This window comes from Cetorhinus maximus, chromosome 17 (genome assembly GCF_964194155.1).
Source record: "Cetorhinus maximus chromosome 17, sCetMax3.hap1.1, whole genome shotgun sequence".
NCBI lineage: Eukaryota > Metazoa > Chordata > Chondrichthyes > Lamniformes > Cetorhinidae > Cetorhinus > Cetorhinus maximus.
In genome coordinates, this window is record NC_135895.1 from 32,303,618 (window position 1) to 32,329,702 (window position 26,085).

The window sequence follows — 26,085 nt, forward strand, 5'->3', positions numbered from 1 at the left end:
GGCAATCAAATCCACTGTGGCCTTGAATCTCTTGACTTCTGGCTCTTTTCAAGGATCTGCTGCGGACCTTAGTGGCATCTCAAAAATGGTCACATACCACTGCATCTTGCTGATCACTGATGGCCTCTGTCAGAGCTGGACAGCACATTCATTTCGTGACACACACATCCTCGGGGAACAGAGGACATTGGGTTTTGCCTCCATCACTGGGTTCCCCCCAATGCAAAGCATCATCAATAGCACTCATAAAGCCATAAAGCACACATCTCCTGGTCACTGAGATCCATCAACAAGGGGTTCCATTCCCTCTTCATCTAACTGGGCTGCAACCACAGGATCTTCCTCTATGCATGTGCTTGCTTTCCTGGCTGATGCCATGACTCCTTCATCCTCCAGGCTGCTTCAGATCTTCACTTCAACTCACAAAAGTGTGTAGATGGATCCTTGGAGACAAGGGATTGTCTTTGAAGACACCCTTCAATGGGAGCCCCCGGGCGAGACAGGGAGGCAATAAAACCAATGCTACCTGCTCAATAGGACATCTGTCGAGCAGGCTATCTAGCTTCTAAAGATGCAATTAAAGTGCCTGAGCCAATTGGATTGTGTCTTCCAATGCCCTGCTGCAAGAGTCTCAGTCATTGTGGTGGTCTGCTGCTAGTCCATAACATGACCCTCCACAGAGATGTGGACCTTGAGGATGGTGAGGTCCTGGAAAGAGACAGTTCATCTTGGGAGGTGCAGGAGGGAAGATAGGTGTAGGAATTGAGGCAGAGGGAGATGACGCTGAACAGACGTGCCCTGCTGCTTGGTGAGGTGGCCTCCGTCACCCTCTGGAAAGAGCATCACCATCCTCTCCCTCTCAGCCTCCAGGATTAGGTCAACAGCGATGAAGCGAGGGGCAGCATGTCCAAAGTGCCCAGCCTTTGTCTCTCCTGTGATATCTCACTTCCCTCTAGTGCTGTGGAAGGCTTTGGCACAATCAACTGATTTCTCCCTTAAGGCCACCAGCAGCAATAGTGATGGCTGCCATGGGGACTCTAAATGAGAACAAACTCAGCTCCAATTTCCCACCCCTGTGGCACAAAATCAGACTGGGGCAAAAAATCAAAATAGAAAATTCATTATAAATACAAATGCCTCTTTAATTAACCAATTTCATTTATTTCACAGTCATTAATTCTTTCATTCATAAAATTGTAAAATTACATTTAATGCATGATTTAATCCATTCCAGGATGAAGAGGGAATGGAACCCCTTGTTGATGGATCTCAGTGACCAGGAGATATGTGCTTTATGGCTTTATGTTCTTTGAACATTCACCTTAGCCTCAGCAACACCACAACATGGTGCTCTGGTCTATTCTCAGGGGAGTCAGTATTTGCTCCAAAGAGCCAGGCACTGTTAAAGAGACCGCATCGGCTTAAGAAGCATCTCATAGGAACAGAATTGCGCCAACTACAAGACAACCGCGCAATTGCGCCCTCCCCTTTAAATATCCCTTTAAGGGGTTCGCATTAAGTTGGGCGGGTTTTATGACGTCGCTGTCGCGCTTGCTCAGCTTCTCGGGCTCGGCGCGCGCTGTTTTGAAGTTTGTTCGGTTTGTCTGTTGCCGCCGCTGTCGTCTGATTTCTGAGAGTTTAACTCGGTTAATGCGAAAGAATGGCTCAACATTTCGGGCGATTGAAAGTGGGACTTATTGTTAAAATTCAACGTAGCAATGGTAAGGAATTATTTATTTTCAACCGAAGGAGTATAACTAATGTTAAGCTAAATGGACTGATTTTTTTAAAGCGGGGTTGGCTTTGACTCTACTATATTTGAGTTTTGCTTTCTTAGAGGGGAATCTTTTTACCGTTTCTTACTGTCAGTGGGATGAGGAAAAGTTAGTCGAAATACAAAAAAAAGCGGCGTGTGGGATGTTGCGATGCACATGCGCACTGAGGCAGTGGGTTTTTTGAATTACCTGCCTTGTACTGCCTGGATCCCTCACTTCCCGGTGCTGATTGGATGTCTGGAGCATTGTGACGTCGATGCCGGCATGCTATTGGACAATGTTTGCCCATTAATAGAATCACCGCCGTTTGAATCGGCAGCATGTGTTCGGAATAGGGGAATAAATAACTTGTGTAGGTAGTTGTAGTAAGTCTCCCCATGATACTTGGCTCTTGTTTGAAGTCATTTAAAATCTGATAAGTTAAGTTAATATTAACTAAAAGGTACTCCAGAAAAACTGTAGATAAAAGCAAAATGCTTAACATGGGCTAATTCCGACATTACAGCTGTGACTACGCTTCAATTTATCGGTTGTAAAGCACTTTGAGATTTCTGGCGGCCGTGAAAAGCGCGTTGTAAATGCAATTCTTTCTTTTGGTCTGAAAATATGCAGATTTAACTTGCGACTGAACGGTTACTCTTTTTTCAGATGTAGGTGGAACTCTTGTATCTTGGTATCATTTTATACTTTATTTTCATGGTAAACAATTTGGCACTTCATTCACAACTGCATAAAATGTTTTCTTTAATTTAGCTCTCTCCTGGGAGAGGAATGAGCTTACAGTATTCATAGAATCATAGTTTATGGCACAGGAAGAGGCCACTTGGCCCATCGTGTTCTCGCCAGCAGAAAAACGAGCCACCCAGCGTAACCCAACTTTCCAGCATTTGCTCAGTAGCCTTGCAGGTAATGGCACTTGAGGTGCATATCCAGGCACCTTTTTAAATGAATTGAAGGTTTCTGCCTCTACTGCCCTTTCAGGCAATGAGCTCTGGACCCCTTCCACCCTCTGGGTGCAAAAAGGTTTTCCTTGTCTCCTCTCTAATCTTTCTACCAACTGCTTTAAATCTATGCCTCCTAGTCACTGGCCTCTCTGCTAAGGTAAAGAGGCCCTTCTTATCCAAGTTCCTCACAATTTTGTACATCTCCATCAAGTTCCCCCACCCCCCCTGCATCTTCTGAGGAGAACAACCCCAGCCTATCCAGTCTTTCCTCATAGCTGCATTTTTCCAGTCCTGGCAACATCTTTGTAAATCTCCTCTGTACCCTCTCTAGTGCAATTATATCCTTTTTACTGGAAACGACATGTGAAGTGCTGGAATTGACCACATGAGGTTAATGTCACATGCAGCTATAAGTGACGGAGGGTATTTTAGATGCCTTCAGCTTGAAAGGGTTGGATCTTGATTTGGACAAGTAATTTTGTTTTTGGTAATTGAAAGTTGGCACATGCATAGGATAACAAGGTGGATAAGAGATAGCCAGAGAGTGATGGCTGAATGATTTTTAAGTTAAAATGTATAGATTGTGTGTGGGTGGTGGGAGGGAAGAGGTTGTTAAGTTTTTAGTAACTTCAGCCCTGGCCAAAAAGTAACTAGCTAAGGCATTGTGTGGTGACTTTTGATGTTGATGCAGAGAGGCGCAAGAGTGTGTAGGACAGTATATTTGGAAGTTAAAGCAATAGATCAAAGGAGTTATTTACTAAAGTAGTTTTGAAAAATATTAAAGATGCAGTCTTGGAGTAATTCATTAGTGAATGGATGACTCAAATCTATTTGTTGTCTGCTTTGATATTTTATTTTAAAGATGGAAGTTAAATATAGCTATTCACTTGGAGCTTCCCTGTGAGTCAATTGGTAAATGGATTGACAAATGTGGAATTATGCCTTGAAAGTTGATATCCCAGACTCCTCCATCGCTTGGGTATGTCTGGTTCCAATACCAGGACAGACTCACTCAAGGTGGTGAAACAGTGGTGCACAGTTGGGGAGTGGAGTGGAGTCCTGGGAGTGTTCAACATTGACTTCTGACCCCTTGAAGTCTCCTGGCATCAGGTCAACCATGGGAAGGAAACTTCCTGTAAGGACTCCATCCCATTCTCTCAGTTCCTTCGCCTCCGTCGCATCTGTTCTGATGACGCTACCTTCAAAAACAGCTCCTCTGACATGTCCTCCTTCTTCCTTAACCGAGGTTTTCCACCCACGGTCATTGACAGGGCCCTCAAGCGTGTCCGGCCCATATCCCGCGCATTCTCCCTCACGCCTTCTCCTCCTTCCCAGAAACATGATAGGGTCCCCCTTGTCCTCACTTATCACCCCACCAGCCTCCGCATTCAAAGGATCATCCTCCGCCATTTCCGCCAACTCCAGCATGATGCCGCCACCAAACACATCTTCCCTTCACCCCCCTGGCGGCATTCCGTAGGGATCGTTCCCTCCGGGACACCCTGGTCCACTCCTCCATCACCCCCTACTCCTCAACCCCCACCTATGGCACCTCCCCATGCCCACGCAGAAGATGCAACACCTGCCCCTTCACTTCCTCTCTCCTCACCGTCCAAGGGCCCAAACACTCCTTTCAAGTGAAGCAGCATTTCACTTGCATTTCCCCTAACTTAGTCTACTGCATTCATTGCTCCCAATGCGGTCTCCTCTACATTGGAGAGACTAAACGCAAACTGGGCGACCGCTTTGCAGAACACCTGCGGTCTGTCCGCAAGAAAGACCCAAACCTCCCTGTTGCTTGCCATTTTAACACACCACCCTGCTCTCTTGCCCACATGTCTGTCCTTGGCTTGCTGCATTGTTCCAGTGAAGCCCAACGCAAACTGGAGGAACAGCACCTCATCTTCCGACTAGGCACTTTACAGCCTTCCGGGCTGAATATTGAATTCAACAACTTTAGATCTTAAACCCCCCCTCCCCCCATCCCCACCCCGTTTCTTCCCCCTCCCTTTTGTTTTTTTTTTCAACAATTTATATAGATTCTTCTTTTCCCACCTATTTCCATTATTTTTAAATCTACAACTAATACCTGGTTAGTCTTTCCACCCCACCCCCACTAGAGCTGTACCTTGAGTATCCTGCCATCTATTCTTAATTAGCACTTTTCTTAGATAATATCACCACCTTCAACACCTCTTTGATCCTTTTGTCTGTGACATCTTTTGATTATCTGCTCCTATCACTGCTTGCTTGTCCCCACAACCACCCCACCCTCAACTTCTCTCTACCCCCGCCCCCCACCTTAAACCAGCTTATATTTCACCCCTCTCCTAACTATGCTTCAGTTCTGTTGAAGGGTCATGTGGACCCGAAACGTCAACTCTTTTCTTCTCCACCGATGCTGCCAGACCTGCTGAGTTTTTCCAGGTAATTCTGTTTTTGTTTTGGATTTCCAGCATCCGCAGTAGCTTTTTGTTTTTATGGGAAGGAAACTGCCTGATTGCCTCCTTCAGCACTCCTGCATGTTGAACACCACTTGGAAGCAGCACTGAGGGTAGCAAGGGTACAGAATTTACTGAGTGGGGGGGGTTTCAATGCCCATCATGGAGTGTTTTGGTAGCCCCACTACCGACTTAGATGGCAGAGTCCTGAAGGAGATATCTGCCTGACTGGGACTGGGTGGCAAATGGTGAGAGAACCAAGAGAGAAAAAAACTACTTGACCTCGTCCTTGCCAACTACCTGTCACAAATGCATCTGACCATGACAGTTGGTAGGAGCGACCATAGCACAGTCTTTGTGGAGACGAAGTCCCGTCTCTACACTGAGGATACCATCCATTGTGTTCTGTGGCACTCACAGCTAAGTGGAATAGATTCATAACAGAGCAGCTCAACCAGGCATCCAAGTTGCTATAGGTCATTAGCAGCAGAATTGTATTTAACCGCAATCTTAACCTCACTATATCATTGCCATCAAGCCAGGGAATCAACCCTGGTTCACTGAGGAGGGCAGAAGAGCATGGCAGGATCAACTGCAGGCATACCTAAAAATGAGGTGACAACCTGGTGAAGAAATGTGCGGTAAGTAACAGGAGCAGCATGCAACTGATAAAGCTACAAAATCCCACAACCAATGGATCAGATCAAAAATCTGTTGCATCCAGTTGTGAATGATGTTGGGCAATCAAATAACTAACTGGGGGAGGGGGCTTCACAGACATCCCTATCCTCTGTGATGGGAGAGTTTTGGGGGGTGTGGAGGGAGGGGCAACACATCAGTGCAAAAGTCAAAGCTAAAGCATTTGCAAGCATCTTCAGCCAGAAATGCTGAGTGGATGATCCATCTCGTGCTCCTACTGAAGTCCCCAGTATCACAGATGCCAGTCTTCTGCCAGCTTGATTCACTCCATGTGATATCGTGAAATGCCTGAAGGAACTGGCTTTGGGCCCTGACAACACCTCAGCAGCTGAAGACTTGTGCTAGAACTAGCCCCAGTGTTCCAGTACAGCTGCAACACTGGTATCTACTTGGCAATGTGGAAAATTGTTCAGGTATGTCCTGACCACAAAAGGCCAAATCCAATCTAGCCAATTACTGTCCCATCAGTTTACTCTTCATCAGAAAAGTGATGGAAAGTGTCACAACTGTGCTATCAAGTGACACTTACACAGCAATAAATTACTCAGTTTAGCTTTGGCCAGATCTCCTTGTGGTCTTGGTACAAACATGGATGAAAAGATCTGAATATCAGAGGTGAGTGTGTGACTGTCCTTGACATCAAGACATCATTTGACCAAGTGTGGTATTAAGGAGCCCTAGCAAAATTGAAGTCACTAGGAAATGGGGGTTGGGGCTGTGTAGGGTTTTGAAACCTCTGAGTCATACCCAGAAAAAAGGAAGATGGCTTTGGCTGTTGGGAGGCCAGCCCAACCATCTTCAACTGCTTCATCAATGACCTTCCTTTCAACATAAGGTCTGAAGTGAGGATGTTTGCTGATTGACTCATGACCCCTCCAAGACTGAAGCAGTCCATGTCTACATGCAGCAAGAACTGGGCAACGTTCAAGCTTGGGCTGATTACCTGGCACTTACATGGCATGAATGTTACTTGCCATTAATGACCATCTCCAAGAAGAGAGAATCTAACCATTTCCCCATGACATTCAACAGTATTACCAGCAGTGAATCCCCCATTATCAATATCCTGGGGATTACCATTGACCAGAAACTGAACTGGACAAGCCACATAAATACTGTGGCTACAAGAGCAGGTCAGAGGCTGGGAATTTGGCGGCAAGTAACTCACTTCCTGAGTTCCCAAAGCCTGCCCACCATCTACAAGGCACAAGTCCGGAGTGTGCTGGAATGTTCCCCATTTGCCTGGTGAGTCCAGCTCCAACAACACTTGAAACTGGACACCATCCAGGAAAAAGCAGCCTGCTTGATTTGCACCATATACACCACCTTAAACATTCACTCCCTCCACACTGATGCACAGTGGCAGCAGTGTACCATCTACAAGATGCACTGTGGCAACTCACCAAGGCTCCTTCAACAGCACTTTCCAAACCCGTGATTTCTACACCTCGAAGGACAAGGGCAGCAGATACATGGGAACACCACCACCTGCAAAAATTTCCTCCAAACCACACACTATCTGACTTGGAACTATATCATCATTCCTTCACTGTCGCTGGGTCCAAATCTTGGAATTCCCTTCCCAACAGCACTGGGGGCTTTCCTACAACACGTGACTGCAGTGGTTCAAGAAGGTCACTCGCCACCACCTTCCCAAGGGTATTTGGTATGGACAACAATGTTGGCTTCATCAGCCTCTCTCAGATCCCTGTAGAATAAGAAATTGAGCCATGCAGACTAGGGATGCCTTGAATTCTATCATTAACCTGTGCTGAGTTATCCCATACTAGTATAGCTGGAAGCGATACTGTTAGCAAACTCTATCTTTTCTTCTTTTTACGGGATCTCCAATGAGCGTGTCTGTAATTAGAGTGGGCATCAGGGGAGTCTGTCAGTATTTATACTCTTTCTGAGTCAACCAAATAAACGAAAGCAACAAAATCAGGGGTAACATAAACACAGCCCCTAAGTTAGGTCAGCTGTAAAAAACCAAATACAAAGTTTAATGGGAACTTACAAACATCAAATCAAAATGTGATTAAAGGGGTCGATAAAGCACCCCAGTCCCCGCGGTGCCCACCGGGCACAGAAGGCCTCGATGGTGCCGGCAGACACCGCGTGCTCCCTCTCCAGGGACACCCAGCTGCGAACGTAGCCGCGGAAGAGGGGCAGACAGTCGGGTCGGACGACCCCCTCGATTGACCGCTGCCTGGGCCTATTAATGGCCAACTTGGCCAAGCCCAGGAGGTGGTCCTCCTTCCCGGCACCCCCCTCCGCACTGTCGATATTTTATCGAACATAATGCTAACTATTTATAACATAGTCTACACGAGGCTTTACATGGAACTATCTCCATGCTCTTATCATGTGATCCTATGTCATTGATGTGAACTATATATTTAACATTAACCCTTTGACTATAGCTTATCAATGTCTTATAATTTGATGCCATCCTCCTCCGTATTGGTTACCACACCCCCACCACCACCCAACACTCCGCAAATTTAAAAGTGTTTTTGATTAAATTATGAGCCAGTGGTCACAGCAGTGATTCTTGTGGAACACCATTTCCCACTTTCTGCCATTCTGAATAAGTATCCTTTACTCCCACTCTGCTTTCTGTCTTGAAGCTAGCTAGCAATCCATTTTGCCACTTGTCTCCTGACTATTGTCTCCTGGCTGTTCTCTGACATTCATTAGTCTATTATGGAGCACCTTATGAAAATCCAAATAAAGTACATCTATTACCATTGTCTAGATTCAGCCTGAATCTAGAATAGCTGGGGTGGCTGATGGAGTTGGAGTTGGAGCTGGATTCATGTCTCTGCCACCTAGTGGCTCTGATTGTCAGTGTGGAGGGAAAATGTTTGTGTAGTGGTAATGTCACTAGACTAATAACCCAGAGGCCCAGGCTAATACTCTGGTGGCATGGGGTCAAATCCCATCACAGCAGCTGGTGAAATTTGAGTTCAATTAATTAAAAAATCTAGAAATGAAAGCTAGTCTTGGTGACCATGACAGCTATCATTGTAAAAACCCAACTGGTTCACTAATGTCCTTCAGGGAAGGAAATCTGTGGTCCTTATGTGGTCTAGACAGCATGTGACTCTAATCCACATAATTTGGTTGATGCTTAAAAGCCCTCTGAAATGGCCAATCAAACCATTCAGTTCCAGGGCAATTAGGGATGGGCAATAAATGCTGACCTTGCCAGCAATGCCCACATCCCATGAAATAATAAAAATGTTGAGCTGAAATTTCAATTTCACAGGGCTTGCAGGTAGCTAGTATAGAAATGGCATTCAAGTTAACGACGCTGGATATTGTCATACATGTAGAAACTGAGCTCTGCTTACAGATCTTGAAGAGGAAGGGACAGATGAAAGTGGCATCTCTGCAAGGGAGTGGAAGCTACATTGGGACGAATGACAGCTGAAAGTACAGCTGTAGAGATCCTTGGCAGGGGAGAGATGATGGGAAGAATGGATGGTTAAGTGTGAAGATGGAAAAGAAGGACAATGTGCCATGTTTGACCACCGTCGTCTCTGATGTAATTGTGATGGAAACAGGATTGAAACAGGGTAAAGTGAACATGTTGGGTGAATAGGAGACAAAGGTAGATGAATGACATGGTAGTTTGAGGGAATTTAATAACTGAGGTTGAGAACTTTAAAGGTGTGATAAGTCCTTTTTAAAGCAAGGGCAAGGTTCATGTTGGTACTGAACAAGGAGGAAACATTTGATGACAAGTTGAAGCAGATGGCAGGCTTTGTGGGGAAGTTGAGTTTCAGGGCTGCATGTTTAGATTTCCTTATGTTTTAAAAATCGAAGTTTGATTTTTATACTAAACCTTTGTAAAAATATATTACTGTAAAAATATATTACTGTATTTTACTGGTTGTATTATTACCATACAAAACATTGTTGCAAGTTCGAAATTTAGGTTCATCTATCAAAAAGGGCATTAGTTCAAAATAAACGGCATTAAAAACAGCACAAACTGGCATAGGCCATTCAAGTCTATCGAGCTGCTACTTCCATTCAGTTAGATCATGGGTGAACTGTACCTCAATGTCAATGCCAGTCTCTGCTCGATATTCCTTGATACCTTTGTCTAGCAAAAATCTGTTGACCTCGGTCTTAAATTTCAATTGATCCAGCATCCACTGCTTTTAGCAGGGGAGTGTTCCAGATTTCTACCGCTCTGTGAAAAAAAAGTGCTTCTTGATTTCAAACCTGTACTGCATCCCACCCCTCCCCCACCTCTCCTGGAGTCCTTCACTAGATAAAACAGTTTTTCTGTATGGTCCCTGTTGAATTCCTCTTAACAACGTTCAAAAAGACTTTGATAAGGTGCCCCAGAATCTCCTAAACTCAAAGGTATGCAAACTGTTCTGATAATTTAACCTTTAAATCCTATTGAGTTTGTTCTATAATTCAATCTTAAATCCTGTGCCTAAGACTGAATGTAGTACCCCAAGCAGGGCCTGACCATTCCTCTGTACAAATGAAGCACCACTTTCTACCACTTTTATTCCAATCCCTTTTGAGGGGCCAACATCCTGCTGGTCTTTTCTGTACCTGTCTACTAGCTTTGTGTATATGATCATCCAAATACCTTTGGTTCTTCAAAGCTCCTAGTCCCTTGTCATTAGGAAAATATTCCAATTTGGCATTCTTGGATCCAAAGTGAATGAACTCTAACTTTCCCACATTAAACTCCATCTGTGATGGTTATGTACATTTGTGCCTACTTCATCCACTCTTGGTTGATGTCATCTGCAAGCTTTATTCATTCCTTCATCCAAGTCATTTAATAAATGCAGTTAAAAGCAGAAGACCTGGTAAAGGTGCCTGGGGAACACCTTCCAATCAGAACACCCCTGTTATCCTTATTCAATCTCCTACCTCCCAACCAATTGCCAGCCCAAGTCACAAGGTAGCTTTGCTAATAATATCCTGTAATGAATTGTATCAAATACTTTTGGAAGCCCATATAAAATCATCCATAGGCACTTTTGTATCTGCTATGCCCATGACTTCCTCAAAATAATCAACTAAATTAGTCAGATATAACTTGCCCTTCGCAAATCCATGCTGACTCTGATCAATTAATCCTCGCTCAGTCATTCAGGTCTTGGAGCTGGGAGACTTTGCCATATAAAGCCTTTGTAGATTCCAGTAACTTCCCCATAACTGATGTTAAGCTGATAGGTCTGTGCCTAGATGGTTCCTCCAACCCACCTTCCTTCTTAAATAATGGAATGCCATTTGTAATTTCTTGAATCCGTAGGACCATAGAAAAGTTACAGCACATAAAGAGGCTATTCAGCCCATTGTGTCTGCACCAGCTGAAAAATAAAACTAAAAAATTAGCTGCCCATTCTCATCCCACCTTCCAGCACTTGGTCTGTAGCCTTGCAGGTTAAAACACTTCAGGTGCAGATCCAGGTACCTTTTTAAATGAGTTAAGGATTTCTGCCTCCACCGCCAAACTAGACAGCAAATTCCAGACATCCAGCACCCTCTGGATGAAGAAGTTTTTTCTCAAGTCCCCTCTAATCCTTCTACTAATCACCTTAAATCTGTTCGCTCCCACGCCCCAGCAATTGACCTCTCTGCCAGGGGAAGTGGGTCTTTCCTGTCTACTCTATCTACGCCCCTCATGATCTTGTACACCTCAATTAAGTCACCCCTTGGCCACCTCAGTTTTAAGGAAAACAACTCTAGCCTATCCAATTTTTTCCTCATCGTTGCAATTTTCAACCATGGCAACAGGAGAAACAGGACACGTATGAATGCTTTCTCATGGAATATGGTGTCAAGGGCTCTGAGTGTATGAGAAACCCTACAACTGGTGACCATTAATCCACTGTCATCACAGGCCTAAGGCCTACCGCTCTATCTCTATGGGTTTGATACGTGCAGTTTAACAAGCACAGCTCCAATGGGAATCACTTTGGATATTTTATCCCTCTTGCCATAGATACAGGGCCTCTCCCAGCAAGAGAACCTAATGTTGAAAAGAAAATTAAAATGGGACAGACCTCTCTGCTGACTCTTGCCCATAAAGATATTCTCTGTATAGGTGGCTCTTCAGGGCCTGCTGCTGGCCTCTTTGCTGGCTTTCTGGTCACCTCATCCCACCTTTTTTTTTTTCTTTCTCTCTTTTTCTGTTTCTCAGCTTCCCAGAAGATGTTTTTTCTGTAGCTGGAAGTCTTCTGCATGGCGACAGCGGGACAGGGCAGGATAACTGCTCCTTTACCCCAAATCACAGGTTCCCTCCCTCCTGCACTTGCTGCTTATCCAAACATATTCTGTCTCTGGAGGAGCAGCGAGATCAGAAGATCGAGCGAGGTTTTGGTTGTTAGAGGTCAATCATCTCCATTCCAGGGCATCACTGCAGGAGTTCCTTGGGGTAATGTCCTAAGCCCAACCATCTTTAGCTGCTTCATCAATGACCTTCCTCCTGTCATAAGGTCAGAAGTGGGGATGTTTGTTGATGATTGCAGTGTTCAGCACTATTTGTGACTCCTCAGATTCTGAAGCAGTCCATGCCCAAATGCAGCAAGGCCTGGACAATATCCAGGCTTGGCATGACAAGTGGCAAGTAACATTCGTGCTACACAAGTGCCAGGCAATGACCACCTCCAACAAGAGAGAATCTAATCAATGTCCCTTGACATGTAATTAATTGCATTACCATTGCTGAATCCCCCACTATATCAACATCCTGGGGGTTACCATTGATCTGAACTGAACTGAACTAACCATATAAACACTGTGGCTACAAGAGCAGATCGGAGGCTTGGAATCCTGCAACGAGTAACTCGCCTCCTGACTCCCGAAAGCCTGTCCACCACCTACAAGGCACAAATCAGAAGTGTGATGGAATACTGTCCACTTGCCTGGATGAGTGCAGCTCCAACAACACTCAAGAAGCTCAACACCATCCAGGACAAAGCAACCCGCTTTGGCATTCCTTCCACAAACAGTAAAGGAATCGAGGGTTATGCGGAAAAGGCAGGAAAGTGGAGTTGAGAGTTATCGGATCAGTCATGATCTCATTGAATGGCAGAGCAGACTCGATGGGCCGAATGGCCTACTTCTGCTCCTACGTCTTAAGGTCTTATTCACTCCACCAATGCACTGTAGTGTGTACCATCTACAAAATGCAAAGGAGGAACTCACCAAGCCTCCTTAGGCAGCACCTTCCAAACACACGACCACTACCATCCAGAAGGACAAGGCAGCAGACATATGGGAACACCACCACCCTGGAAGATCCCCTCCAAGCCACTCACCATCCTGAATTGGAAATATATCGCCATTCCTTCACTGTTGCTGGGTCAAATTCTGGAACTCCCTCACTAACAGCACTGTGGGTGTACCTACAGCACATTGACTGCAGTGGGTCAGGAAGGTAGCTCACCATCACCTTAACAGCATTTGGGGATGGGCAATAAATGCTTGCCTAGCCAGCGATGCCCACAACCCATGAATGAATTTGTTAAAAACTGATTGGAGGAACTCCAAGCAGTGAGCATGGGAGGGACTGAATCTGTGATTGGAGGAGCAGCTCCTCATAGATTGTCTCCCATTGTAGTGTCCCCTCCTTTCCCCCATAGGCGTACTACCTTCAACCTTTAGTCACACCTTCTGTATTTCATGATTAACCTGCGATCAGCTACAACTCTTCACAACTGCGAACTTCAGAATAGCAGGACCATCTGTTTCGTTGATGTGAAATATGCAGTTAACTTTTTTTCATTTGTGTGTCCCTCTGATTTTGGTGCTGGATAGCTGTTGAATCTCCATTCCATCATATGCTGTCAGCATGACGTTGCTTGATTTCAGAGCATTTTTCTTTGGATAACCATTTTCTTTCAAGTTATCAGGGAAAATCTTCTAGCATAGTCTGAGTGGGATGATGTTGCTCTGCTCTGGTATCAAGCTTCAGTCTCAGATTTGTGATTGTGGGTTTATATCTCCTCATCTTCCTGATCTGAATGTTTGTGTGAATTTCTTTTCTCTGAGAACTCTTACATCCAGACATTTCATGCAATTATGATTCTTGCATCTACTGTGTCCTCAAACTCACCATCTTTCTGTGTATGCAGGTTTTGCTGTGTTTTCTTTCTCATTCGCCTTGTTGCTCTGCCTCTGGTAATTTTTAAAAATCATCTTTCTTTGTTCTGCACATCTTTTCCCAGTGACTTTACACAAGCTCTGTAGTTTGATCTGTATGCAGGGCATTTCCTTCTGCCAGTGAACTCATGGTCATCCACAGCTGTTGAACATCTTTCTCTCTCCCCGGTGTGCATTCTTTAGTTGCTGTTCTGCTGCATCAAGCCTTTTCCTTGACTTAAGGTTAGCCATTTGGGGTAGTCAGCATCTTTATCTGTCAACTCATGACTTCATGTGTTCTGATTTAGTATCTACAGCCTGAGGTGCTGTGAGCTTGTCCTGTCCAATCAGAGATTTTTGTATCCCGGTGTGCAGAGCTTGAAATGAGCTGATCTACCAGCCTTTCACAGAATCACACAGTGCAGAAGAGGCCCTTCTGCCCATCGAGTCTGCACTGACACGTGAGAAACACCTGACCTACCTACTTAATCCCATTTACCAGCATTTGGCCCATAGCCTTGAATGTTATGATGTGCCAAGTGCTCATCCAGGTACTTCTTAAAGGTTGTAAGGCAACCAGCCTCCACCACCTTCCCAGCCAGTGCATTGTCTGTCACCACCCTCTGGGTAAAAAAAGTTTTTCCTCACATCCCACCTAAACCTCCTGCCCCTCACCTTGAACTTTTGTCCCCTCATGACTGACCCTTCAACTAAGGGGAACAGCTGCTCCCTATTCACCCTGTCCATGCCCCTCGTAATCTTGTACACCTCGATCAGGTCGCCCCTCAGCCTTCCCTGCTCCAACGAAAACAACCCAAGCCTATCCAACCTCTCTTCATAACTTAAATGTTTCATCCCAGGCAACAATCTGGTAAACCTCCTCTGCACCTCCTCCACTGCAATCACATCCTTCCTATAATATGGCGACCAGAACTGCATACACTACTCCAGCTGTTGCCTCACCAAAGTTCTGTACAACTCCAACATGATCTCCCTACTTTTGTAATCTATGCCTCGATTGATAAAGGCAAGTTTCCCATATGCCTTTTTCACCACCCTACTAACATGCCCCTCTGCCTTCAGAGATCTATGGACACATATGCCAAGGTCACTTTGTTCATCAGAACTTCCTAGTGTCATGCTGTTCATTGACTACTTCCTTGTCAAATTACTCCTTCCAAAGTGTATCACCTCACACTTTTCAGGGTTAAATTCCATCTGCCATTTATCTGCCCGTTTGACCATCCCGTCTATATCTTCCTGTAGCCCAAGACACTCATCCTCACTGTTAACCACCCGGCCAATCTTTGTGTCATCCACAAACTTACTAATCCTACTCCCCACATAGTCATCTATGTCGTTTGTGTAAATGATGAATAATAGGGGACCCAGCACAGATTCCTGTGGTATGTCATCTGTTTCTTTAAATTTGTTTGCTGGCTACATTCTCAATCTCATTAAGAAATCATCAACAGGCTCACCTAGTTTTTGCCTCAAGCTTTGAAATTCATGTCGGTGGATCTGATGGTTTGTCCTGGTGGAGGTGTTCTGAATTTCTCAAATTTGTTTAATTGTCATTCTCATTCATCTCCCAGCTATTGAAAAGATCTAAATCGTTTTTCCCCTTCCACAAAACGATGTAGCTGACCTTTCGCTGGTGCATTTTAGAAAACTACTGAATGTAAATTTGCACTTTTGTTTAAACTTCTCAAATGCCTCCACAACATAATGGGCCTCCCAATTTACAATGGGCTAGAGCTGTGCGTTCATTGTTGCAACAGCAGCCATTTCATTTTCATGCAATTCACTCTTTTTTTTCCCTCTCTGGCAATAATTAATTTGATTTTTCTCAATCTAATTTGGCATTTTATTTTGTTCGTAGTGCTTGGATTTTGCTCCCAAACACCTGCCACAACGTTGTGGCATGTGGTTCCCAGAAGCCTGAAATAATCTTTTTTTTTAGACACACACTCGATGTCAGCTTCGATATTTATTTCTACAGATCGCACCATGTGTAGCAGAATGATACATTGCTCCTTTGGTATACAGACTGCGGTGCAGTAGTGAATGATGTGGCATTCTGGATATATGTATGTGTGCGGTTCCTAACTTTTTGAATAATATAAGATCACACATATTAAAATCTGCCGGGGGTGCAATCCAAAGAGCTGTGGCCTGAGCTCTTTCTTTTAATATTCTATCTGAAACTGGCAACACAGTGCAATGTTTTCCATAAATGTTGCTTTTCTGTGAGAAATTAGATCATGTAACAACAAGGCTGTTCATTGCATTTAATGTTCTAGAGATTCAGATAATGGTTCCTTTTTTTTAAAAAAACAAAAAATGATAGTTTGGGCCTCTGCTTTAAATTCCAGCCTCTAATTGTTTCTCCACTGAAGTGGTGAGCTGTTCTGGTTTTGAAAACTTAACCTGCTGAGACACTGTTTGTGCTTTCATATTTGTTTTGGGGACATTAACCACAAATGGTAGTCGAGCTGTTTTATGATATCACAATAGCTTCCTCATGATGGCATGAAGATTATGTGGGCTACGTTGTCAGTCTGCATTTCTCATCTATCATCTTGTAATGCAACCTGAATGTGTCGTCTCATATTTTTTTTGGGATATATCCTGGAATAGCTAAAGTGCTTTTGAAAACTTGGTAAGTAGTTCTCTAGAATGTTAGAAGTGAAGATAAACTTTTAAAATGTCATGAATGACGCACATTTGGTTATGTGCAAAGACACTCTGATATTCAGTTAAGGTCATTTTAAAATTTATTATATATCCTGTGGATTGAGTTGCTGAAGTAAAGCTCTCCATTTTTAGGATATTAGGTCAACTTTTCTGCCAAATGTATGTAAACTGAATTACGATACTAGGTATGTATTGGAATAAGATTGTAGGCCTGACTGAAATGCAATTCAAAATACCATATTTGTACATATAAAACAGATGTACCATTTTTCAAAAGAAATATTGCTTTGAGTTGACTGAACTTCAGAAATAGATGTAAATTGAATTAATCTCGCTCTCTAGTGCTTTTCATGCAATATTTTAATGCATCATTCCTCAGCAATGGAACTATGTTTTTGATCAAAACTACCACTATTTCAAACCTCCTTTAACATGTGTAAATGTCAGCAGGAAATTACAAGTGGCTGTACCCTTGGACTTTGACTTAACACCAACTTGGTGTTAATTACTCTTTGTTGAATTTCTAAGTCAGTATTCAAAAATGTTCACTTCCGTTATACTGTTTCTACCAGGACAGGTATGAATGGTGTACATTTAGTAACCTTGTACAATTTGCACACAGTTTTACTCCACATAATGATCTCAAGATTAAAATCTGCAATGGTGAAGCAGTGCTACAGTAAATGGTAAATTGCGCCAGTTAGCCATAATATATAGACGAAAAGTGGGTATCTATGTGCCCCACATTTTAAGAAGCTCCAATCTTTTTCCTCTCGTAGGAGAATCTAGAACTAATGGGTCACTGTCTAGAAATGAGGTTGCTCATTTAAGACAGATGAGATTTTATTTTCTCCTGAGGGTTGAATCTTTGGAAACCTCTTCCTCAAAAGGCAGTGGAAACAGAGCCTTTGAATATTTTTAAGGCTGAGATAGGTAGATTTTGATAAGCAAGGGGGTGAAAGGTTATCGGGGCTAGTCAGGAATGTGGAGTTGGTTACAAGCAGATCAGCCATGATCTTATTGAATGGGGGAGCGGGCTCAAGGAGCCAAGTGGCCTACTTCTCCAAATTTGTATGGTCAGTTGCTTCACAAGTCAGAAAAAGGAGACGCAGTGGAGATGCCCTGAACATGTGTCTCGTAATGTTCTTCATGTGGCAGAGGCTTGTGCACGGAACATCCAGCATTTATAATGAAAAATGTGAGCATGATAAGGCACCTAGACAATATTGATTTTAAGCTGTTGCTAAACTTCCACTGTATACTTGTTTTTGCTACAAGAGCTTGATTATGAAATTAAACCAAATTAACTGCCATGGTATTTACCTCGAATTGGATGAAAAGATCAACGTGCAATATCACAATCAGTACTTGGTCAAATACGGTTTATGCATCATAATTTCATTGCAGATTCTTGTAGCCCAGCAATGTTGAGGGAAAACCTTAGATGATTATTTGCATTTTTCTTCAAGATGCTGCAGAGCTCATTTGTCTTTGTCTCAAGTGAAATAAAAAGGAAGTAAACTTGTCCATTGTATATGTTTTAATTCTACGTGGAGGAACTTGGAAGAATTTGGCATGAAACCAGACTTATTTGAGCAGACATGACACTGGTACCAAACCAGTTAGCTGTACTAGTATTTGTTTTTATTTTTTTTTTAAAAAAAAAAGTAAAACTGCTGTTGAATTTGTGTACCCAGAACTTACTGCATATCTGTAGTAAAAGTACTGCCAAGCATTTTTATTTACCAGTTAGCTATCACACGTGAATGTATACTCATGGAGTTTTTAAATTTGTCTGTATAGTGTTGCAGTTCTAAAAATGACCCCATGTGCATCTTAAAAGCAGCCTACTTAATTTTGTTATATCTGTTGCATATTTAAAGGCACTTCTATAACCTGGACTTTGAGGGGTAAATCTGAGTACATGGGAGAATACTCTCCAGAGGGGAGAAATTGCATTCTCATCTGATGTTGGGACGAGAGGCTTAGTTAGCTTTCTCCATGCCCTGTAGTTCATTTTAATCCATCAGCTTGGTTTCTTTCTTCATAGGGATGATACAAGATGCAAGCATAACTGAATTGTTTACAGAGAAATCTTGTGTAAGAGCTGAGTGGCTAGAAGACACCATAAGTAAGGCCAAAGAGGTAAGATGGTCTTCTGTTAGAAATGCATATTTTAATCTGCATTCTGGTTGAAAGATTGGGATGGCCTCGTCGGCATTCTCCAGAATAGATATCAAATCATTGCTGTTTGAATTGGAAGTTGTCTATCACTGACTATTTGTGTTACGAGTCAATTTCTGGCCAATTTTAAGGCCCGGTCTGGTATTGAAGCATTCAAACATTCCCTTAAAAAGAATACTCTCTTTGTAGGACAGAAAAGAGACAGTGTGCCACATGTAAAGTCAAGTACCAATTGAAACTAGCTTAGTCTGGTTTGTTGGACACAACATTAATGGCCGCAAGAGAGTGCTATTACACTCCTCCCTCCCAAACGAGGAGATACACAATGTTCAATTTTTATACATTTCTCGTTTTCTGTTTATTTACAAACCCAACTTAATCACTGTTTTTCAGAAATTGGGGGAGGGCCTCAACCCATCTGGCACTGAGTCTGAGGAGAAGACTTCTCCAATGAAGACTGATTTTTGACCTTGACTTTTAGTTGAGTTTTCCACTTCACCAGACATGTCTGGCTGCCTCTAACTCTGATCTGAATTGGTTTCAGGCACGACTTGTGTTGGAGTAGCTATTGGTGCTCTACTTGTATCCCAACCATTCAATTCATCAGACTTGCTTGTTTCTGCCCAATTCACTCTTGTTCTTCATGAATTTCTGAAGGTAAAACATGACCTATATGTACAAACTTAACCTTTCCACTACCAAACATCTTGACCCAGTATGTGCGAGGACCATGTATTTTCACGACTCTTCCTGGTAACCTCTTCAACTGCTTATGTTGATGTCCTTTCACCTTAATCTCCTGGTTCAACTTCAGACTTCTTTCTCTCACTCTACCCTTATCAGGACTCCCTTTTTTTCTGCCTGGTTCATTTGTCATCATCCAACTGTGCTAAAGCTGCCTTCTACGGAACAGTTCAGCTGACATTCTACTGATAGTGAGGCTTGTATGACAAATTAATAAAAAAATTCACCAGTTTCTGATTCAAAGACAATTGAGATTTCTTCCAAGTTGTATCTAGCATTTGTTTAACAACAGCATGCTTAACAATTTGCACTGTGCGCTTTGTTGCTCCATGATATAGTGGCACTCTAGTTGTCAGACACAATTTCCTCTGGGAACCCATAAGCAAAATATCTAGGATTTTGCCAGTTCAATTCCTCAGAACCCCCTCAACCCATTTCAAATGGCTATCACAATAAATAGCCTTCAAATTCTGCAAAATCTAGGCACATCTGCTGCCACACTTTAGCTTGCCATTTCCATGGTTGCGAAGGTACCACTGGCAGCTTCTTTTCCACTGCTTGACATACTCTACACTGTTCACGGTGTCTTCCATGTCACTAGCTACCAAAGGTAGATTCTGGCTAGACTCTTTGCCAAGCTCATCCCTAAGTATTGATTGCAGAGATCACATAGCAACTGTGATCTTAACTTTTTCAGGAATTGCAACTCTGGTTCTTCACATAACATACCATCAACGGATAGCTCATTCTCTCGCATTTATATTTTTTAAAATGGCCTGATTTCTAAATTCAGTATCTGTGGCCACCCATTTGTGATATATTCATGCGCCCTTGCCAAAACAAGGTCCCTACGAGTTCTAACAATGTCACCTGTTGTCACTGGAAAGTCATCTACATGAGAAAAGAAAAGTACATCTTCCCTGTTGGGCTCCACCTCCTGAGGGGGATGGTAATCTATAGATCACAGTGGCATTATAATGATCTTCCGATCGTCTGTATTTGATGTCGCACTGATAAGCACACAAATCAAAGCCCATCTCTACATTTGGGCTGCAAGTGAGTGCTGCAGACTTTGGATTCAAAATAGCTGTCAGTGCCTTTTGATCAGTTTTGATTATGAAACTACAACCGCACAAGAATTTATGAAATCTTACTCCAAAAATGAAGGCAATGCATCGCCTTCTATCTGAGCATAATTTCGCTCACTGACAGTGCATGAGGCAAGTGCAGTCGGCGTCTCCTCACCATTATCCAACCCATGAGAGATCACAGCACCTACTCTGTTTGGAGAGGTATTACATGCTAGTGTCACCTTTTTGAACACATAGTAATGTTACAAGCATTGTACCATCCAGCAATTTATTTCTACTGGAATGCTTTCTCTCATTCCCTTGTCCAATTCCATGGAACACCCTTCCTTCCTGAAGCATTCATTCAACTGATGCAATAAAGTTGCCAATTTTGGTATGAATGAGTTGATGTTCTCAATCTCGACCCTTTTCAGTTCTTGCTCTACTTTCTCTGAGTTTAGGGTACTGGACGAGGTCTGCAATAAATTGGTCTTGCGTTCCTCTGAACTGTATATTGGCTTTATCCTTGAATTGGTTTGCCTGTTTCACTGAGGATGTTTTCCAATCATGCTGCCTCATGTTATGCATTTCAGTTCTATACAAAATAGCTTGTTCCATTTGAGTTTAAGTGCTGTTACCTGTTTCTTCCTAACAACAAGGCTGGTTTTTCACCCTTCACTACAATGATGGGCAATTTTGCACATTACTCATTCTATGTGTCTGGAGCCAACACACCACCTGTTATGGAGATTTTTCTCTCCCCTGTAACTTCATAATTCTATGCGTGATTTCTCCAGTTGATGCTGATTCAACTTATGATGGTATAGCAATTCAGAAATCAGGCTGACTGATGCACCATGTTGGCCTTCGTGTTTACCAGAGCTGCATACAATGCTACTTGGAAATTTGCAGGCCACTGTAGTCCTTGTGCTTCAGATCGCGTTCGTCTCAACCGACCCCTGATCAACCTAGTACTGTTCAACAACCATATACAATGATTGCTGTTTCCTCCAGCTGGTTTTCTCTTGTTTACATTTTTTCAATATCCCTTGGCAAGATGGCCCTTCTTCTTACAACTGTAGCACTCTGACTTCACAAATGCAGAGTTCTGTGCCCAATGTTGGCCTTAGCATTGGTAACAAGACTTTTTAGTACCCCTGCTACTAATAACTGCTGTCACTAGGGTGTTCTGCTTACTCCAATGCAGCTTATTTACTTCAGAGGACTGGCAGTTGTTAACTCTCTCATTCTGCCATGTCCATAGACAATGCTGTTTGGCAAGCTATGTTGAAGGTTGACTTTGGCAATGTTAGCAACTTATTATGAATGTGTTCACCTTTATAATGTGCGCGCGCACACACTTGAAATTCTCAAATTACAATGGATGGACAGCTTTTGCAAATCCATGATAATGTCTCCAATGTCCTCCCTCCCTCACTGGGCAACTGATTCCTTGTTCCAAATTGATAAGCTTTCAGCAATCTCCAATGGCTTGGGACTGCTTTTTTTTCAGCAATCTCTAATGGCTGGTCAAGATTACACAAAATGTCCAACAACGGTGTGACTTTTAGCTTTACTGGGGCGAGCACATTCTTGAGCATTTCAATACACTCTGGCCAGAAATATTTTTCCTTTCCCCCAATGCCTGATTAACAGTTGGATCATCAGGAGCATCAAGGATATTATTAGCAGTGAAATACATCTAGTTGCTCCACATTCTCACTGGAAGACACTCAGTCCATGTATGTGTACAAACGGCCTTCCACTAAGAATGGATTTTTAATCCCATTTCTCAGCAAAAAATCAGTTCTTCTACTGGCTTACTGGAAGCTTCTCATGGGAACTTAGGAAATAGGAGCATGAGTAGGCCATTCAACCCTTTGAGCCTGCTGCCTATGGCTGATCATCTACCTCTGCCATTTTTCCCCACTATCCCCTTATCCTTTGATGTCATTAGTATCCAGAAATCACTTTCTGTCTTGAACATGCTCAATGATTTGAGCTTCTACAGCCCTCTGGGTTAGAGAATTCCAAAGATTCGCCACCCTCTAAGTGAAGAAATTCCTCCTCCATCTGTCTTAAATGGCTTGCCCCTTATTCTGAGACTGTGTATCCCCTGGTTCTAGACTCACCGGTCAGAGGAAACATCCTCTCCACACCTACCCTGTCACACCTTATAAGAATTTTGTAAGTTTCAATGAGATCACCTCTCATTCTTTGAAACTAGAACATACAGACTCAGTTTCATCAATCTCTCCTCAGAAGACAATCCCACCGTCCCAGGGATTGGTCTAGTGAACCTCTGTTGCACTTCCACTATTGCAAGTACATCCTTCCTTGGATAAAGAGACCAAAACTGTATACTACTCCAGGTGTGGTCTCACCAAGGCTTGATACAATTGCAGCAAAGCATCTTTGCTCCTGTACTCAAATCCCTTTGCGATGAAGGCCAAGTACCATTTGCTTTCCTAATTGCTTGCAGTACCTGCATACTAGCTTTTAGTGACTCATGCACAAGGACACCCAGGGTCCTTCGGGCATCAATACTTCCCAACCTCTTACATTTAAGAAATGTTCTGCCTTTCTGTTTTTTTTTTCTCCCAAAGTGGATAACTTCACACTTATTCGCATATTCCATAAGCCATGTTCTTGCCCGTTCACTTAGCCTGTCTAAATCTATTTGAAGCCTCCTTGCATCCTCCTTGCAACTTACATTCCCACCTAGTTTTGTCATCAGCAAATTTGGAAATATTACATTTGGTCCCCACATCCAAATCATCAGTGAACAGCTGTGGGCCCAGCACTGATTCTTGTAGTACCCCACTAGTAACAATTTGCCATCCTGAGAATGACCTGTTTATTCCTACTGTTTTCTGTTTAACACATTCTCAATCCATACCAGTATATCACCCCCAATCCCACATGCTCTAATTTTGTTTACTAACCACCTGTGTTTATTAGCCTTATCGAAAGCCTACTGAAAATTCAAATACACCATCTCCCTTACCTATGCTACAAGTAACATCCTCAAAAAAACTCCCAACAGATTTGTCAAACGCGATTTCCCCTTCATAAATCAATGTTGACTCTGCACAATCAGATCATTATTTAAGTGTCTACTTATCACATTCTTTGTATTAGATTCTAACATTTTCCCTACTACTGACATCAAACTAGTCTGTAGTTCTCTGTTTTCTCTGTCTCCTTCCCTCCCTCCCCTCCCTTAAATAGTGGGATTACATTTGCTACTTTCGATACTGCAGGAGCCTTTCCAGAATCTCTAGAATTTTGAAAGATAACCACTAATGCATCCACTATCTCTATAGCCACTACCTTCAGTACCCCAGGATGTAGTTCACCTGGTCCAGGGGATTTATCAATCGTCAATCTAATTAATCTTTCAAGTACTACCTCTTTATTAATACCAATTTCTTTTTTACAAGTTCCTTGGTTCCCTAATATTTCTGGGAGATTTTCTGTATCTTACTTTGTGTCGGTCTTCACAGAGGAATTGTTCAATTTCTCTACCGTTTCCCTATTCTGCATTATAAATTTTCTTGTCTTTACTTGTAATGGACTCACACTTGTCCTTGTTAATCTTTTTCACATACCTAAAGAAGCTTTTACAATCAAATTTGTTCGGCTAGAGAACACAAAATCCGATCTTCATATCTTTTCAGAACAGAAAAGAGACAGTGTGCCAGAGGTGTAAAGTCAAATACCAAATGAAACTAGTTTATTCCACTCTCGGCTAAGGATACAAGGTTCTGACTTCAGATTTGTACCTGCCTAGCTTGGTACAAATTGTGGTTTGTCATGATTTGAAGGTTGCATTCAACAAGTACTGTAGAAATCTATCGCAAACTGGCCAGTGATAACAGACCTGGAAGCAGCTTATTGTTCAATATGAACATACATGTGAATTAGGAATAGGTGTAGGCCATTCAGCCCTACGAGCCTGCTCCGCCATTTGATACGATCACGGGTGAACTGATCATGGCCTCAACTCCTCTTTCCTATTTACCTCCATATCCTTTGACTCCTTGTCAAGAATCTATCCAACTTGGCCTTAAAGGTATTCAATGACCCTTCCTGTACCCCTCTCTGGGGATGAAAATTCCACAACCAACCCTCAGAAAATATTTCTCCTAATTTCCGTCTTAAATGGGAGACCCCCTTGACTTTTAAACTGTTGTCTAGTTCTATTATCTCCCGCAAGGGAAAACATCCTTTCAGCATCCACCCAGTCACGTTTTCCCCAGGATCTTTTATATGTTTCAATAAGATTGCCCCTCATTCTTCTAAATTTCAATGGAAACAGGCCCAGCCTGGCCAACCTTTGCTGCCCTTATGATACGGCAAATGGTACTTGCCAGGCTGACCAAATCCACAAGGTAAGCTTGGCCACACGATCACAACAGTTTTGCCATTTGTATTTATTACGTGAAGATTTGTGCACTGAATTCAATAGTAATGAGTCCACGAACACCTTTAGAGATTTTTAAAATGAAGCTAAAACATTTATTAACAAAAGAAAACATGCACAAGATTACAGTTACACAGTTAATTAATATTATAATTCCCAAAATTCCTAGTTAACCAGACTTCCATCGGCATACCCCCTTTAAGGCAACAGTCCAAAATTGATTTTAAGTTTATAGCGACAATCCAGCAAAGTTACCGGAAGCACCCATTCGACAGTGGAATTCCAAAGGCTTTTAACACAACTTTGGTTACTGGAATAGCAGATTTCTGTTAAGTGGCTAGAGGCTTTACCCCAAGTCTGTTTCACACGATGAACCTTTAAATCACAGCCACCCCACACATACTTCTTTAAATATCTTTCTTCCTCTTTTACCTGTAAATCCCACTGTTCCCTTGTGTCTTTGTAATTTACTTTTCCCATAATATAAAAATCTTCTATGTTGTCATTATGACCAGCACTTTGGGAAAAATCATTGTAATAACCTGTCTTCTTTATCTTGTTAGTTGTAACCATCCTACCATGTCCCTTTTAAAACCAAAAACCTCTCCACGTATCTTAAAATGCAAATTTCATTTACACCATATTTGCTGAGACTTTACCCTAGTTCACTCATTAGCATTTCACATGCCCTTTTACACCTAGCTCTATTGATAATTTCAACCTTGCAGTGTATCTGACTCTAATTAAATCAGCCACACACAACCATCAACACACACACAAACATGAGCCTACTTTACAACATCCCTCCCATTAATGTTGTGAAAAATATGATATTTTCGTGACACCTTCCTTTCTTGAATAGACAAATTACATTTGCTAAACAAAAACAGAATTACCCGGAAAAACTTAGCAGGTCTGGCAGCATCGGTGGAGAAGAAAACAGTTGACGTTTTGAGTCCTCATGACCCTTCGGCAGAA

At 42.7% G+C, this 26,085-nt stretch overlaps 1 protein-coding gene across 2 annotated transcripts in view; it reads left to right on the forward strand.

Annotated features, from left to right (window-relative positions):
• The first annotated feature begins 1,565 nt into the window (after window positions 1-1,565).
• The window catches only part of LOC144692295 (kinesin-like protein KIF2A), a 93,178-nt gene continuing 68,658 nt past the window's right edge, over window positions 1,566-26,085 (forward strand). For both annotated transcript variants that reach the window (XM_078560939.1, XM_078560941.1), the window contains exons 1-2: window positions 1,566-1,721; window positions 18,734-18,828. In XM_078560939.1, the coding sequence (XP_078417065.1) occupies window positions 1,661-1,721; window positions 18,734-18,828 (156 nt within the window). In that variant the 5' untranslated portion in view covers window positions 1,566-1,660. The remainder of the gene's footprint in view (window positions 1,722-18,733; window positions 18,829-26,085) is intronic.